Source organism: Boleophthalmus pectinirostris, unplaced genomic scaffold, assembly GCF_026225935.1.
Source record: "Boleophthalmus pectinirostris isolate CB_2022bp ecotype Guang Dong unplaced genomic scaffold, ASM2622593v1 HiC_scaffold_10, whole genome shotgun sequence".
Classification (NCBI taxonomy): domain Eukaryota; kingdom Metazoa; phylum Chordata; class Actinopteri; order Gobiiformes; family Gobiidae; genus Boleophthalmus; species Boleophthalmus pectinirostris.
The window spans coordinates 25018282-25035509 of record NW_026570971.1 but is presented as its reverse complement, the minus strand read 5'-3'; the positions used below and the strand labels follow the sequence as shown (position 1 = coordinate 25035509).

Below are 17228 nucleotides of genomic sequence, written 5' to 3'. Positions count from 1 at the left end.
AGAGTCAGCGCTAACATGGAGCAGACTTATAGTTTCAGACTCCCATTATTATAGTGGAGTTATTGTCAGAGCCACCTGTCCTGCAGCTATGGGACTGTGTAATATTAAGACCAATGTGTAAGAGTGGAGAAACACCTGTATTTTCAATTATGAATGGTGATCACCTGTGTAAAAAGATATGACAACAATAAATCATATTAAGGGCACATTACACAATCCCATAACCTGCAGGTCATGGGATTGTGTAATGTGTCCCTAATATGATTTATGTTGTCATATATTTTTATACAGGTGTGTTGTGTAACTTTTCTGACAGAGAACCCGCCACTTACTTGTCTCCATGGAGATGCTTTTTTGCTTTACCACCTATATTCCAAAGAACGACATTAAAGTTTTCAATCTCCACAGAAACATGCAGGAGATGCCAACAGGGCAAGAGGTGCGAAGATGTGACCAAACTCAAACAAAAAATACATGTTTATAAAGGTATTTTTGAGCAATAAAAACACCCATTATTGAATAAATGCATCTTATATAAGTTTAAAACCATATTGTGGAACATTACCGGCAAAGCAATAGCATCTCCATGGTAGCATACGCCCAACCTGAAAAGCTACACAGTGCAGCTTTAAGGGCCAATGCCTAATAGTGGAGAAACACCGGTATTTTAAATTATAAACAAGATTGCCCTGTTATAAATGGGGCGAAAGTGGCTGAGTGGTTATAGCACTATATACCCTCAATACGAAAGTCAGAGGATCGATTCCAGCTCGGACCAAGTTCTGTCGTTGTATCCTTAGGCAAGACACTTAAAGTGCATCGCCTAGTATGAAGGTGGTGTGTGCATGATTGATTGGTGGTGGTCGGAGGAGCTGGTGGAGCAGATTGGCAGCCTCATTTCCATCAGTCTGCCCCCAGGTATAATATAATATAATATAATAGTAGCTTACCACATCTGAGTATAGAGTGAATGAATAATGACTACAGTGGAGAGCCCATTACAAGTATAAGGCATTGAATCACCTCATAGCCTTCACCGGTATAACAGATATGACTATATAGTACATAGTATTAGTATCATACCTACACCATAACTTCAATGAGAAAAAAAAATCATAGAAAGCCCAAAACCTATTCAAGCTAACTACACACAGCTAACTACACACAAGCTATGCAAAGGTTAAAAATGACTTCTTAGCTTACATTTTACAAATAAGATACAACAAGAATAGACTATAAAACGCATAGTGACACTGTTCATGATTTTGAAACAGGTCTTACAACTTGTGGACTGGCCCAGTACTGCAACAACAAAACAACTCAATCTATAAAGACATGGTATGTATTTAACATAAAAACTCTGCAATTTGAACAATTAAAAATTAACATGCAAAGTTAATAGTGTACTTGTATACAAAATGTAATCTACTAACAGCTTTTAAATTATGGCATGCAGCTAAAATATTGAGCTCCAAGATCATTGTAACAACAATATCAACCAAAAATTTCCTGGACAGTGGCAAAACAATACTATACTAGCAACTATCAACATGTCTACTTCCAACAGGCTACCGTTAAATGTCCACTGTGTAACTTTTATTTCCATCACTTGCTTGTTATACGGATATGTCATTGCTCTGCCTGGAATGTTCCACAACTTACATTTATTCAATTGCAAGTGGTTTTATAGCTCAAACACAGGCATTCTGACTGTGAGCGGTCTTGCCTCTCCACAGATCAGACCTGTAACTTGGTCTAGTTTGGTCTCCATGCAGATAAGAGGGTTTAATGCCACACGTTGAAACATTCCAGACAAAGCACTAACAACTCCATGGAAAAAAGTACTGGACGGACCCTTCACCAGAAATGTTACACAATGCACCTTTAAAGTTGGACAGCTGAACCTAACCTTACATCAAATTAAGGAGTCTGTCTTTGCTTGTTTTCGTATTTATTACCATGTAGTTTTATTACTGTGGTTGTGTCCATCTCTATCTCCCCTCCTTCAAGTCTCGATCTCCCTAATAACGTTTAAACAGAAATGGGGCGATCAATACCCGGCCTTGCCCAGTGATCCTGAAGTTTTACCGCTTCTTGTATCAGTTGCCTCAGTCTGCAGTCTTCGCAATAAGTCGATATTTGAAATCTAGCTTAGGCAAGAGAAAAAAAAAGAAACTAAAAAAAGTCAGTTCTTTTCAACGTTACTCCATCTTGCTGTTTCACTAATGCACTCATGTCATCTGGGAGTTGTATGGTATTGTGCAAGCTAACAGAAATCTACAGCGACGGAGCGCCACACTCTCTCTCTCCCTTTAAAATGCCAAAGCAAATTGATTATTTTTTTTTCACTCCGCCTACGAAATGATTCATGATAGAGGGATCCAGAAAAGAGATATTGGAAGGGAAAATCATTATTGTATTGGCACAGTCTGTTGAGGTTAAGCAATAAATATGTTAGATTGACACTTAAAGGGCCCATATAACCCTATTTTCTGATATATGCGATAATGTTGTTTCCTCATCAAAAACATGCCTGGAGTTGTGCTTTGTTTCATTCACACTGGTTTAACACAGAATTGCTGAGTATTTAGGCTGAGTTCTTCTCTCAAACAGAAAACACTCTGTTCCACCTTGTGATGTCATCTGGTAATACAGGGAGTGCTCCACTGTGTTTTTAAACTTCATAAATATTTACTGGAATCATTTGGATCATTTCAGTCCTGGAATTGCCAATCTCTACTGAACTAAAGATGAAAGGTAGCTGTTACCTTGAAAATGACCACTGCATGACATCACAAGGTGGAAAAAAAGGATTTTGAGCTTTGGGGATTAGATAGACTAACAAACCTGGATTGCTCAAACATGTGTGGATGAAACAAAACACAACTCTGGGTATGTTTTTGGGGTGGTAACAACATTGAAACATGGCTAAAAGCTCACAGGAATCTGTTTCGTCAAATACAGGACCTTTAAGAAGAGTGACGTTAACTAGCGATGAATGGCATGAAGTTAGAAAGCTTTTTAGGCGCGTATAAAAAATTAAAAAGAACTGGAGTGAAAAATGGGGGCAGTAAATATTGTTTTGAAAAATAAATAAATGACAAACTTGTACACACTTGGGAGTTATAAATGGAACTGGAATATATGGACCTTCAAATCTAATTATTATAATGGGGGAAATAAGGCTATGTCTACAATGGAAGCACTTAGCATACAATGTATTTCCAATTAACATAACTTGTGGACCAATTAGCCAGAGAGCAACTAGTATTTAAGGTTTAAAGGGCCCATATTACTCTCTTTAATGATCTATGTTCTAATATTGTAACTTCATCACAAACATACCTGGAGTTTTGTTTTTGTTTCATTCACACAAACCCTGAATATTTAAACTGAGTTCTTCTCTCAAACAGAAAACACTCAATTCCACCTTCATTTGGGTAACTTCAGTTCTGGAAATGGTAAAAGGTTAAAGGTAGCTGTTAGATTGAAAACTACCACTTCATTACATCAGATTGTGGAACAGAGCATTTTGAGCTTTAGAGATATAGAAAGATTAATAATAAACACAACTCCAGTTATGCTTTTGAGGAGCTAACAGTTTTCTAACTGGCTTAAAGCTCACAGGAGTTAATTTTGTGTAATATGGGGCCTTTAAGCACTTTTTTATTGAGAAGGAAACTATCATTAAAATAGTGTACTTCCATCTATTCTTATTTCAAACAAAGGGAACCTTAACATCCCTATCTTTCTCTCTCAGCTATCATTCAGAGATGTTGTGATGGTTGACCTAAATCTGACCCTACAGTGGCATCAAATGTAACTTAAACTGTATTTTGTCATGAAGTCTGCCTTAGTGTAAACAGCCCCACATCCGCAACCACAGTAGATCACTGGGCCCTTCGATCTAGTATTGACCCCTGGGTGAGAGCCAAATTGCCTTCTATAGCAATGCACTCCTTCAGAACTGTAAACACAAGCATCACAACTCAACTTCCCTTATCTGACCTCCCCACAACCCCCCCAAAAAATAAAGTGTATTCACAAATTTACATACAAACACACACATGGGGCATTCACTGACCCCCTTTTGTGCTCGTACCTTGCAGTTGCCGAAACCGCCCATCCAGAATAGAGTTGAAACTGATGTTAGAAGTGCTATGGCTGAGCCAGCGCGACCGTTTCATTCCCCGTGCTGATGACAAAGTGGAAGAGGAGGAAGAGGAGGTGACGAGGGAGGTCTGGGGGTGCTGCTGCATGGGGCGAGGGTCCCGTGGGCGCCTGGGTGTGCATGATGAAGATGAAGAAGACGATGTTGACAAAGCAGACTGTCCTAAATGAGTAGCTGAAACTGGAACGTGTAACAAACTCCCATTTCGATCCAAGTGTTGCACAGGTTCTTTCCCTCTTGGCGTCTTCTTGGTTGGTTTGTGGGCAGGCGGCGTGCTTTTACTTCTACTTCCCCCAACGCTAACTTTCAAAGCTGGCGGTTCCTTCTCAAAAGTTTGGAGATAAGTTGAAGAACCACTACTGCTACTCTTCCGAATCGTCACGCTCTCTCTTGGACTTGCCTTCAAACTTATTTTGACTTCTCGTAGCCGGGTGGGTTGGGTGATCGGGGCAGCACGCAGCAAACAGGGGCTGCTCATGCTGGCCCCCTTTCAAAACTTTTTCAAAAATCCAAACCAAAACTCCACGTCTTTAGCAGCTTTTCTTCCGTCTCCTGTTTCTCTGTCCTGCTATATTCTAGATTCCACTATACTCCCTCACTGGCTTCCCCCTCCCTCCCTCCTCCTCTCTCCTCTCCTTCTGCGTAATGATGTCGACAATTCACTTCCGACCTGCTTATTCGTCTCATGCATGCATACACTGTACTCCACTGCTTCGAACAGGCTACTCCCACTTACAGTTACATCACTGCAAGCTTGCACCTGACACACATCTCAATAACTATATAACTACGAACAGTAAGGTCCAATGTTACCATCCAAAAAACACCTGTATTGACAAAAAAACTACCTCCTGTCTCCTATCTCTCTTCTCTACTTTCCTCCCTTGTTGCACTCCCTGACAGGAAACCCAAATTGCATTAGCGAAACATCAGCACAGCAAAAGGCAGCACTCTCACTCACAATAACACACACACGCACACACATCAGCCCTCATCACTTAAAGAGACAGCAGTGGATAAGTGGACTCGAAATGACTGTAACCATTTTATCCATACAGAAGAAGAGACAAGAAGAAGGGATTGGAGTTTTTTTCTATTCTGGGAAAGGTTCGTGATGCTGCTTCTGAATATAATGTACAGTAGTGAATTTACAGATACAGCCAGTGGTGGATCATATCATGTGGGATTAGTTCAATTGGATGTGGGTTGTTTGAAGTATAAAGAGATGCTAAAGATACCTGGATGTTTAGCTGGATAAGTCCAACTGAAATATAGTTGTCTATTTTGAAGGAGCATATGACAGCTGCTTTAGCAATATAGCAAGCAATCCAGACACTAGAGATATAACAATAACTGAAATATTGTAATACAGTATTGTCAAAAGTCTCACAATAATATCATGGGCTCTCACAATATATTTCAAATAACAAGTTTCTTTGCTTAAATGTGCACTGTGTAACTTTTCCGGTGGAGGATCTGCCACCTGCTTGTCTTCATGGAGATATGACTGTTTTGCCTCGATTATTCTACAGTAAAACTTGATAATCACAAGACAGAGACAACTTAATGGTCAAATCTATGGAGAAGCAAGCCTGCACATTCATGTTTTTGAGGTTTTTTGAGCAAATGTAAGTGAACAAATGCAGGGGAGATATGTTTAATGCCCTACTGAGGAACATTCCAGGAAAAGAAATAACATCTCCATTGAGAGAAGCAAATAGCAGCCCCTCAACCTCAGGAGTTACACACTGTAACTTTAAATTCATAGTTTTGGTGCTGCATGAGCTAAAAAACAGAGGGAACTACATAAACCATGATCCTTTGCTCTGTTTCATGAAGACTATTAACTACTATTAAGCACTTTAAATCTTAGTTCTGTGGATTATGACAGAACCACAGTCTTGTCAAGGAATTTTAATATGTAAAAGAAGCAAACTGACGATTCTGTTATTCTCCACAAATTATCTCAATAAATATCATACCTTGAAATACATTTTGTGAATATATCGTACAGAGAGATTTGGATATCCCTACCAGATACTAATCAATGTGAAAACTTGTATCAAAGCTAACAATTTGAACAAGTGTGGATACTGAAAATAAACACATAATAAATAGGGCAAAATGTGACCCTTTCCGAACAGTTACCTATTATGAGAAAAACAGTATGATTTTGAGACTGCAATACAGCAGCAGCAGGCAGTTTTAGCTGTGTTACTGGGTACAGCTATGCACAAGCTGCAAATAGGGCATACATAAATAAGACAGTCAACAACATAATGTTCCAAAATGTACAACTAGAAGCAACCACCTACACCAAGGCACCAGTTTCACTTCATGCTCTGTCTGTCAGATAGTTACAAAACTCACAATGAAAACAAATATATCCTATGAAAAATAAAGTATTTTGTTCTATACCAGTGGCTCTCAGACCTTTTACATCAATAGTACCACACACAGATTGTACAAAGAAGTGACTAAGAGAGTGTGGCATCACCCATAGCGTTCAACTTCAGTCAAATGAAGCTCACGAGATTAGCAGTTACAGGAGCAAATTTGAAGCAGAGTTCCATATTAGGAATATGAATTTACTTATAGACAAAATAGCTAAATAAAAACACCAGGATCATGTAGGGCAGGTTAATATGACCATTTTAAGACCAAAATGTTCCCGTGCTCACTTCCTATTTAGAAGGTGGTGTCCAGCGGGTTAGCCTTTCCATTTATACTGTAAGTCTATGTTACTCTCAAAGAAAATATTTGGCTTTCTGAGTACCACCAGATTTAAATCAAGTATGTAACAGCCCTGTTCCAGGTCTAATCTAGAACTAAAACAGTTCTAAAAGTGAACTACCTCATTTTCACTGTAGTTCAAGGACAAAAAAGATTAAAAAAAAATATATATATATATATATATATATATATATATATATATATATATATATATATATATATATATATATATATATATATATATATATATATATATATATATATATATATATATATATATAAAATTAAATAGGTTTTATTTACTAGGTGCCTTTCTAGACACTCAAGGTTACCATACAACAATAAACAAATAAACAAGCATTACAAGAGAACAAAGTTAAATGCAGCAAAAACAAAAGTTAAAAGCATACAGTTGAAATGGGACAGTGTGGCAGTGGTTTGGTGGTGTGGTGATTTTAACAGGCCAGTCTAAACAGATGTGTTTCAAATTTGGATTTGAAATGTCGGATCTCTAAATTACGCAAAACCACAAACTACCTGTCACCTGAAATAGCTTGAGTGCTACCAGTTGTAAACCGTAGAAAGAGAAAAAACAGTTCTACACAGATTGACTGGGGTCCAGACTGATTCTCTACAGAAGATCTCTCAGTCCAGTCACCTCTTTCTCCTCTACATCTCAGGTCAAACTCAGAGAGAGTCATGCAATCAGGTTATTTTACTCCATTGACAAACAAAGAAGGACATCAGTCATCGATCATTTTGAACAAATCGAATCAAACTTCTCCTACTTCAGATTAAAAGCATTTTGGTCTTTGCTCATTGTTTTTGCATCAATCTAAAATGTTTTTAAGTCCCATGTTAATATTTTTTTCTCTGATTGACTAACCCACCTGCCAATCATGCACATCTAAATCTGAGGGAGATGAAACCAGTGACCAGACTCACATCTTCATAAAGTAATGGAGAACTATATTCTATTCAACTCTACAGACCCCTTGTGGTTTAAATTCCCAGGCACTAGCTCTCAATTGCATAATAATAATGTACCTTTTTAAAATTAGCTTTAAGCCATGTTAAGACATTGTTACTATCAAAAACATACTCAGTTGTGTTGTGGTTTTTTTCATTCACACATTTTTGACTAATCATTTATTACTAATCTATCTACATGTCCAAAGCTCAAAATGCTCTGTTCTACCTTGTGATGTCAGGTAATTTTCAAGTTAACAGCTAACGTTTACCTTTAGTTCAGTAGAGATTGGCAATTCCAGGTCTGAAATGAGCCAGATGATTTTAGTGAAAGTGTATAGAGTTTAAAAGCACATGGAAGCACTTCCTGTATTACCACATGACATCACAATGTAGAACAAAATGTTTTCTGTTTGACAGCAGTGCTCAGCCTAAATATGCAGAGCTTGTGTGTTTAACATGTATGAATGACAACTCCAGGTATGTTTGTGATGAAGAGACAACATCATCCAAAACGCAATAAAATCATGTTATGAATATGTTTTCGTTTACATTTTGTCCTTGAATATCTCCAGATCTATACATCTTGACCCTCTTTCCCATACCAGTCAGAAACACTGCTATTTTAAAGTCCCATAGGTGGGTCAGGGCTTACGGGCTCAGGGTCAAAATGCCTGGGATGTGTGTGAAGGGACAGCTGTCCAGAGTGCTCAGACAGGACGGGGTAAGAGGTGGGGCAAAAAGAGGGGGCATTTGGGGAATGTGTAAAACTAGACCCATTGGCTCAGCTGCTGGGGCAGAGAGAAGCACGAGGGACATGCAAACACAAATATGCAACACTACACCTGCACTATTTATGTGGGGAGTTTGTAGTAAAATCAATGATCACTTCACAGGAGGATGTGGTCAACAAACTGGAAAATTTACTCAGCGCAAATGACGACCAAAGAGGAGAGGAGATTTAGGAGGGTCAGAGGTTCACACAAGCATGTCTACTGTTCTGCAATGATACTGTTTTAGTGAAATTTGCTATCCTGTAAGGGCAGTCTAAACATTAGTGATGTCACAATACTGAAACTTTTAACTTTTCAAACATTAAAGGTGCACTATATAACTTTTTTGGTTGGGGTCCATCACCTGCTTTTTTCTATGGATATGCCATTGTTCTGCCTGGAATATTCCGCAGTATGACATTAAACAACTCAACCTTACATTTACTCAATTACAGGTGTTTCTATTGCTCAAAAATACCTAGAAAAACAGGTATTCTGACTGTAAGCTGGGTTACCTCTCAATAGATCTGACCTGTAACTTGGTCTGCTTTGGTCTACATGATGATAGAAAGGTTTAATGCCATACAGTGAAACATTCTAGACAAAGCAATAACATCTCTACAAAGAAAAGCATTTAATGGACCCTCCTCCACAAATGGCACAATGCATCTTTAAGGAATAGACTCGATACACCTATTTCAATACCACAATAATAATTTAATTTAATTAGACAATAGAATGTGATTTTCAACATTAAATACTATAACTTTCTTTTACCATGTGGTCTTATATCTGTGTAACCTGTTAGTGCGGTGGTCCAAGGGTGTATTCTAGTCTATGAGCTCTTATACTTGTTCTCAAGATTACCAAGTTATTCAGGAAAGGTTCATTTCCTTCCTGTGAATGTGGCTTTTTTAGTATTGATGTTTTGCTTAAATGAGTATCTAGTTTCAATACTAGTTTTAGTAAGTTTTAATTACTATCTGATATTTGAATTGCAATGACAAAATTACAGTAGCTTTCTTTATATGTACAAACCTGCTAACACTGTAATGTAGACCTCAAATTCTTCTTCAGGCCAATCACTCAGGCCATTCATAAAAATGCACTTTCTCTACCCTCCATCCTCCTGCCATTACAGCTACTTATAACTCTCTATTTCTCCAACACCACCGCATCAGCAGAAACCTCATCCTCCTCAGCATTTCAGTCTCCTCTTCATCACAGTGGACATTTTCCTAATAATTCACAATTTTTTCTCTACGCATAACTCAAGAACTCAAGCCTTCACCTGCAGTACTTTAGTTTACTCCTTCAGTAAATGATATGTTTCAACTCATATATTTGGCTGTGGTCAATCAGCACCCCATTGTTAGAAATATATGATTGCTAACATGAGATGCAATAAAACAGGTACGGGGTATTATTGGGTTCGATAAAAAAAACAACAACACTGGATTTGATATTTGAAGAGTTGGCTTGCAAAAACAGTTAAGTGGGATTTCAAAAAGAAATCAGAGGCTTGCTGTTTACTCTTTGCATAGCAATACTTTAAAAATCCAACTGCATTTTACTGTTATCACAATATTATTCCTGCCCTCCTTGATAAAATTCCCTAGATATTATATTCATTGATAATATCTGTAGAAGATGGTAACAAAATGAAAACTACTTTTTGGCAATTTTTCCAAACACAGATAGCTGTTTTGATATCTTTGCAGTGTTACTGATATAAAATACAGTATACACTATACTATGTGACTGGATATTGGCTGATAACTCAAAGCCCAAGTACTATCAACATCAGAACTGAAAAGGTCTGATCAGTGGGTTTTTGTATTGCTGTATTGCTATGGTATCATTGACATTATGTAGGAATGCATGTAATCAGTTTTGATTGATTTGATTTTCTTGTGGGATTTTCTAGCTGTTTCCTGTTGGTCTAATGAATGCATTTCGTGAAGCCCTCTAAAGCAACTGTTGTTAATACTGGGCTCATAGACAGTAAATAAATGGATATAGTTAACCTGGTAGCTGCTGCATTCCAAACAGGAAGTGAGCACAGGGGCGCTTCCAGCTCCATATACACTGGCTCCACTCCTCTCTAACTCCTCATTTTTGTCTTAAACGTTCATATGAACCTGGTCTACATGATCCTGGTGTTCTTTATTTTGCTATTTTGTCTGTAAATAAATTCCTATTCCTAATATGGAACTTGGTTCCAAATTTACTCCTGTAACTGATAGCCTCGTGAGCTTCATTTGGTTGGAGCCGACCACTATGGGTGACGTTACACTCCCTTAGTCCGCTTCTTTATATAGTCTATTATTGGGCTATATAAAAAAGTGAATTCAAAATGTGTTAATTTATCATTCCTCTCAGTTGTTAATGAGTCAACTCTTGAGACTGACCTGCCAGGGCCTTGATTCTTGAGCGCTCAAAAAGCCTTGCGGAGCTATTGTCATTGTCCAGCTCCTCATCCGCGAGTTCAAAGCGAGAGTTGATCTGGCTGTACTGCTGCGTAATCTCCTCACTGTCGAAGTCTGTGGTGGAGGTGCCAGTGGAGGTGGTCAAAACGGCAGCCATTTTGGATGGAGGGACCAGGGACAGAGGCTGCTGTCCTCAGAGCACGGAAAGGTGAAGTGATGAAAGGAAAGGGTAAGGCAGGCTGGAGAAGGCTGGTGAGCTGAAAGTGGAGAAAGTAATTAAAGTTATAAAATTTAAATTAAATAGAAAATTAACATTAGTTATGGTGACAATATGCATTTAATGCAGCTTTGCGCACATTTGTTTATGTTTTACAGAAACAAAACTTAAAACCACATGGTTGATTTGCATAAATTATAAGCGCTCCTTGTGCCCTGATGCGGTCAGCTTCTGTCAGACTAAAAGACACGAGTCAGTGGAATATATGTGTTCTTATTGTGACAGAGGATGAGCTGATGATGGTGAGTCTTTTCTGTGCTTTTATCGTGTTAGAGATGGTTCATGTTAAACTTTACACAATTGCCAGGTTTAATCCTTGCTTCTTTGCATTGTGGCGGTGAATTACTGAGCGTTGCACAGACCTCGACGCAGATCCATAAATCCATAAACTGAGCTTTAGGAGCACTGCAAAAAAACGCAGCTTTGACGCTCCCAAAATCATGTTGTCTGAGATCACAATTTTTGGTCCAAAATGATAGATCGTTCAGCCATAGTAAACAGTGCATAACCTTTACCCCCCCAGTCCTCTGCCAGTTTTTTAGACAGTGCCAGGGCAGGCGACTTTGTTACACCTGGTACACCTCTACCCACAGCCCCATACACCACAGGCTTCACCAGGACCTCCACCCAAAGGACCCAAATGTGGATCCTACTGAAAGTAAGTGTATTATGTAAAGGTAGTTTGGAGGCAAAACAAGCCTAAAATGGGGATACATTTTCTGAACCTAAAAGAGCTCATTCAAAAATGTTAAGACAAATTTACTGTAAGTTTCACTCAGTCTAAGCAGACTCTCATCAGTCTAACTAATTCTGGTCACCTCCATAAGGTCTCAGGGTATGCAGAAAACAAGGTTTCCTATTCCCTATGTGTGTTAACTTAAAGCTTATAACTTTGTATAAAAGTGTGGATATCAAATCAAAGCCTAAGTGCTTTTTATGGATTTGAAGATGCAATTTCTTCTCCTTTTTCAGTTCATATCTTCCATCCAAAAATGCTTCAGGATGTCAAAGCAGCTCTTTACATCCCTGAACACCTCCTAATCTCCATTTTGCCTCGTGTCAGTTTAAAATTGTGGCCTGCTGCCATTGGTGTGAGTGAATACTTTGTGTGTATTTCGTTTGAAGGCGACTGTGGCTCTGATAGCTGTATCTGGGCGCAGCATAGCTCTCTTATCAGCAGGAGCAGGGGGAGGGAGACCCCACAGTACGACACAGCATGACAAAAACCGCCTTCTTTTGAACGATGGTTGTAGTTTTGAACTCTGGCGGACATGTTGGAAAGAGGCGGGAAGATGTGTTTGTTTTTTTAAAAGTTAAGCAGTGTCACATGGCAACAGAAGAGGGGGGCATTGTCAAAATCTATCCATGGGTTTCAGGGTGATGACAAAATTAGCATTGTTGTCATAGCAACTAACACATGAAAACAAAACAAACTGCTCAAAATGGAGCCTATAGGAATACTCATTACAGTTGTACGTAGTTAATTAGAACCACTGGTCTACAAATTTGATTGGAAATAGCATATAAAACATAAACTAATATACTGCCAACTATGCTACAAATACACGGTATTTAAGATACAACTTTTAGATTCTGACAAGGATTCAATGTTAATCAGAACTTAAAACAACTAATTTTAAAGGTCCTATGTTGCACACAATGATTAGGCAGTCTACATCTCCAAAGTTCAAAATGTTCTGTTCCACCTTGTGATGTAATCAAGCAGTAGTTCTGAAGTTAACATTTGCCTTTTACATTAGGTTCAAGAGAGCTGGACAATTCCAAATGATTCTAGTGAAGGTGCATGGAGTTTACAAACACAGTGGAGCACTTCCTGTATTACCACATGACATCACAAGGTGGAACAGTGTTTTCCATTTGAGAGAAAACTCAGCCTAAATATGCAGGGTTTGTCCGTTAAACATGGGTGAATGAAACAAAACACTCCAGGTATGTTTGTGATGGGGAAACAATGTTATTGATTAGAAAATAGTGTGATGTGGTCACTTTAACAGGTTATATTGTATAATGTTAAAAGTGTTCCAAAATGTATGATTTTAATGCTTTTAAATCACTATCCCTATATTTTGTTATTTATACTTACTGACAGGCAAATTACCACACACGTATTGTCACCTCATAATTAGTTTCATGTTACAACAGACATTACATGGCATTACACAGACTCCTGCCATGTTGAGTCTTGGTAGTTTTGATAGAAGGGCCCCTCTGTTCTGCTGCAGGTCTCCCTTGTGCCCGCCATCAGTATCAGCTCTCTGCAGAGGGTCTCTTATCTGTCCCAGGATGCTCCACCCACCACCGGGGATCACCCTTATCATCAACGCGCCACCTGCCCCCGCTCAGCCCTCCTCCAAAAAAACCCCATCTCCTCCAACTGTCACCGTCTCCGCTACTCCGCCAAAACTGAACCAAATTAAGAGCCTGAGCCCAGACTTACAACAGCAGGGCAGGTGATAGACAGTAAGCTGAGGGGTAGAGTTGTACAAAAGCTTTCTATCGGGGTGAGGAGACAGCCTGGTTGCAAAGAGACGCTGCAGCCATCGGTCAATGTAGAAGTTTGTCCTTGAGAGTGAAAGACAGAGAGAGACAGAAAGAAACAGAGAGAGAGAGAGAGAAAGAAAGGGAGGGTGGGTGATGCCTAAATACCTGCCCAGTAAAAAGACGTTTTTAAAAAGACACTGAATGCAGAGGGGAAGAGAGAGCAGGCCAGATTTGAAGAGAGAAAAATCCTTAAATCTCTTCTCATTATATTGTAAGCCTACAGGGACACTAAAGCTGCATGGTCCATACAAATAAACTGACATTGCCTGACTGAGTACTGAGGAGATTTCTACATATTACTGAAACTGATCTGTAATAATTTTTGTTTAGATGATTGGATAATACTATTTAGTGTGGGATTGCCTCTCCACAGATCTGACTTGTAACTTGGTCTGGTTGCCCTACCCGTTTGTCTCCATGGCTATAGATGAGCTTAATGCCATACTGGAACAATCAAGGCAAAGCAATAAAGTTGTCTAGTGTGCCTTCAAGGAGACACCTAACCAAATCACAGTATGGAATAGGGACTTGTCAGACGCCTTTCCTCTTACCACCAACCACACAAGTGCATAAGCGCCTTGCACAAGGACACAACAGCAGTATGAGTAATACATCACTACCAGTTTTATTTGCATTGTAGATTAGACCCTAAATAACCTTTATGACAACATTTATAAAGCATCTAACTGAGCGGCACTGGACCATTTCTCAAAAGTGCTAAAATGTCAAGAGGGATGATAAAAATACCAGCTGGGATTTCTCAACTCAGTTCAAGTGTTGCTGTTTTAGGAAATGGAAAAACACTTTACGACTCTTTCAATATTAAACGCTGAATAACTTCTTGCTAATTAAGCACAATGGCCGTATTGTGCTCTGTTGTTCTTGCTAACTCATTATTTAACAGTGTAAACTTGAAGTCAGCTGCTGGATAACAAGCACAGGGCCTGGTCTCTCAGCTGTTAAGTGAAATGTGTGCTGATGTAGGCACTCTGAGCAGCATTAGAAAAGGGAAAAGCTCTAATGTAGACTGGGAGTCCAAAGCAGTAACAAGAGCAGGGTGTGGCTGAGCGAATGTGCTGGACAACACTGTTACCACAGACATGACTGTTACCATGGACAACAGTTAACGTGGACAACACTGTTACCATAGATGAGATTGTAACCAGGGCAAGTTCAAATTACATTTATCCATTATCATATTTACTTCATGACTCTCTCACTACTTTTACTTCAGCACATTTTGGAGACACTTTGCCGATATAATGTACTTGGCAAGGGAGCTATCTTAAGTGTCCTAATATTCATGTGAGATGCTTGTATTGTGTAGGAAAAAAAGGTAGCCTACTTAATTTCAATATAATTTCTCTATATTATAAGCTACCACTCTAACTCTAACTCTTGTGAAATTATTATCACTGTTATCAAGTGCTTAAAAAAATTTTGAGTTGGGTATTTTTTTTATTTATTTTTTCTACTACATACAACTTTTAAAATGTATTAAGTGTTTTGAAATGTTATCTTATTGTTAGTAAAATATCTTTGAGTGTCCAAAAGCGCTATATAAATCTTATGTATTATTATCATGTTGATTTTTACTTGCACGTTTGAAGGTTATTTACTTGGGAACAACTTTGGCAGCTCCCATCCCTGACAGTTGGCTACAACATGGTCACTGGACACATCAGTATAGGAGAAGGAGGGGTCAAGTCTACTCTCCAGCTTCATTTCTTTCTCCTCCAGCTGCCAGTGCCATCAGGAAACTCATTCATAATAATCGTGAGGAAAGGACGGCCATAATGCGACCTAGTATTTAAACCAATCTCGGTCATCTAATTCAGCTATAATAAAGTAGCTGAGTGTTGTGGTCACTGTTGTTGTGACTGCTGGAAGAACATGTGGGAAAAGTCTTGAAGAATCGATCATAAATTACTGCTGAAGTGTTTATACAACGACCAGACGCACAAGGGGACATGCGCACTTGCCCTTTTAAGGTGAAGACAATGGCTTGCTGTTAACATTGTAGTCCTATTAACAAAATCTAATATCTCAAGTAAAAATCACAGACGATATTTACTAATAAGTTTTGGTAAATTATAAAAAATATATATATATATACATATACATATATATATTTACATAAATATCTGGGTGGACATTTTTGAGCGCTGCCACGTCGTGCGTAAAGTCAAACGTCATTGAGGCCACCTTTGACTAGACCTGTGATTACCGCAGAAACAAACATGTATTAAAAAAATATAACTTGGTGAAATAATATGAGTTTGTGAAAAATAAAATATTAAACTAGCAAAAGGGAAAAAAAAAAAAAAAGATGTGAAGGTAAATGCTAGTCGGCTAATTTGACACGTGCCCAACAGGTGGATGCGAAAACTTTGTCCAAGTCTTTGCTAACATCTCATCATTAGCCATGTTTTTTCATAAGATTACATTTACTCATCTGCATAAATTTTAACTTTTATTTCAACTCACTTACTTCTGGTTGTTTTCTTATCCCACGTGTTTTGCTGAGTCGGGTCCCTGTGCCAATGAACCAATTATAATCCCATTGAAGCAGCGGCAGTAGCGGTATCCTTTGGGTCAGTCTTCACGGAGCAAGGTGGCCCGGTCCTGCGCGGGGGGACATGGGAAAGGGACGGTCGGCTCCACTGGCTCCACGGTCATTCCCAGCAGAGGCATAGAGTGACCCACCCCGCCGCCGGGTTAAAAATAAAGCGGGCCCATCCAGTACATGATCTGAGCGCGCGGGGGATGGACATTCCTCAGTAGAGCCGGTGACTCGAAATGGCATAGGCACTTGTGATCTCTGAAGTGCACCACACACACACTCACGACGGGACAGACCCCACCCCGCCCCTGGTCTAATCGCACGCGCAACACCCACCAACATACCACCCACCGCATAAATGTCACCCCTACTGAATGTATGCGTGGAGGAAAGAGATACAATGCAGAGAATGGTAAATTTGAAATCAAAAATAACTCAAGAATGGGCATCAAGTAAACAACTAAATCTGTTTTCATTAGCACCATCTAAATCTTATTTCATCCATGTATACTGTACCTAGGCCTTGATTGTTTAAAGGTCCTCTATTACACAAAATTGACTCTTGTGATCTGTTAGCCATGTTAGAATGGTGTTAACTTATCCAAAACAAACCGTGGAGTTGTGTTGTATCGTTTACACATGTTTGAGTAATCCTGGTTTATTAGTCTGTCACATTTCAAAACTCAAACTGTTCTGTTCCACCTTGTGATGTCATGAAGCAGTAGTTAACCTCAGTAGAGATTGGTAATTC

General features: G+C 38.9%; 1 protein-coding gene across 1 annotated transcript in view; it reads right to left on the bottom strand.

Annotated features, from left to right (window-relative positions):
* Positions 1-16738, bottom strand: part of sptb (spectrin, beta, erythrocytic) — a 73262-nt gene extending 56524 nt beyond the window's left edge. Inside the window, 2 exon segments of the mRNA XM_020921671.2 lie at positions 11058-11332; positions 16406-16738. Of these exon segments, the coding sequence (XP_020777330.2) occupies positions 11058-11232 (175 nt within the window). The 5' untranslated portion in view covers positions 11233-11332; positions 16406-16738.
* Between the last annotated feature and the right edge of the window lie 490 nt (positions 16739-17228).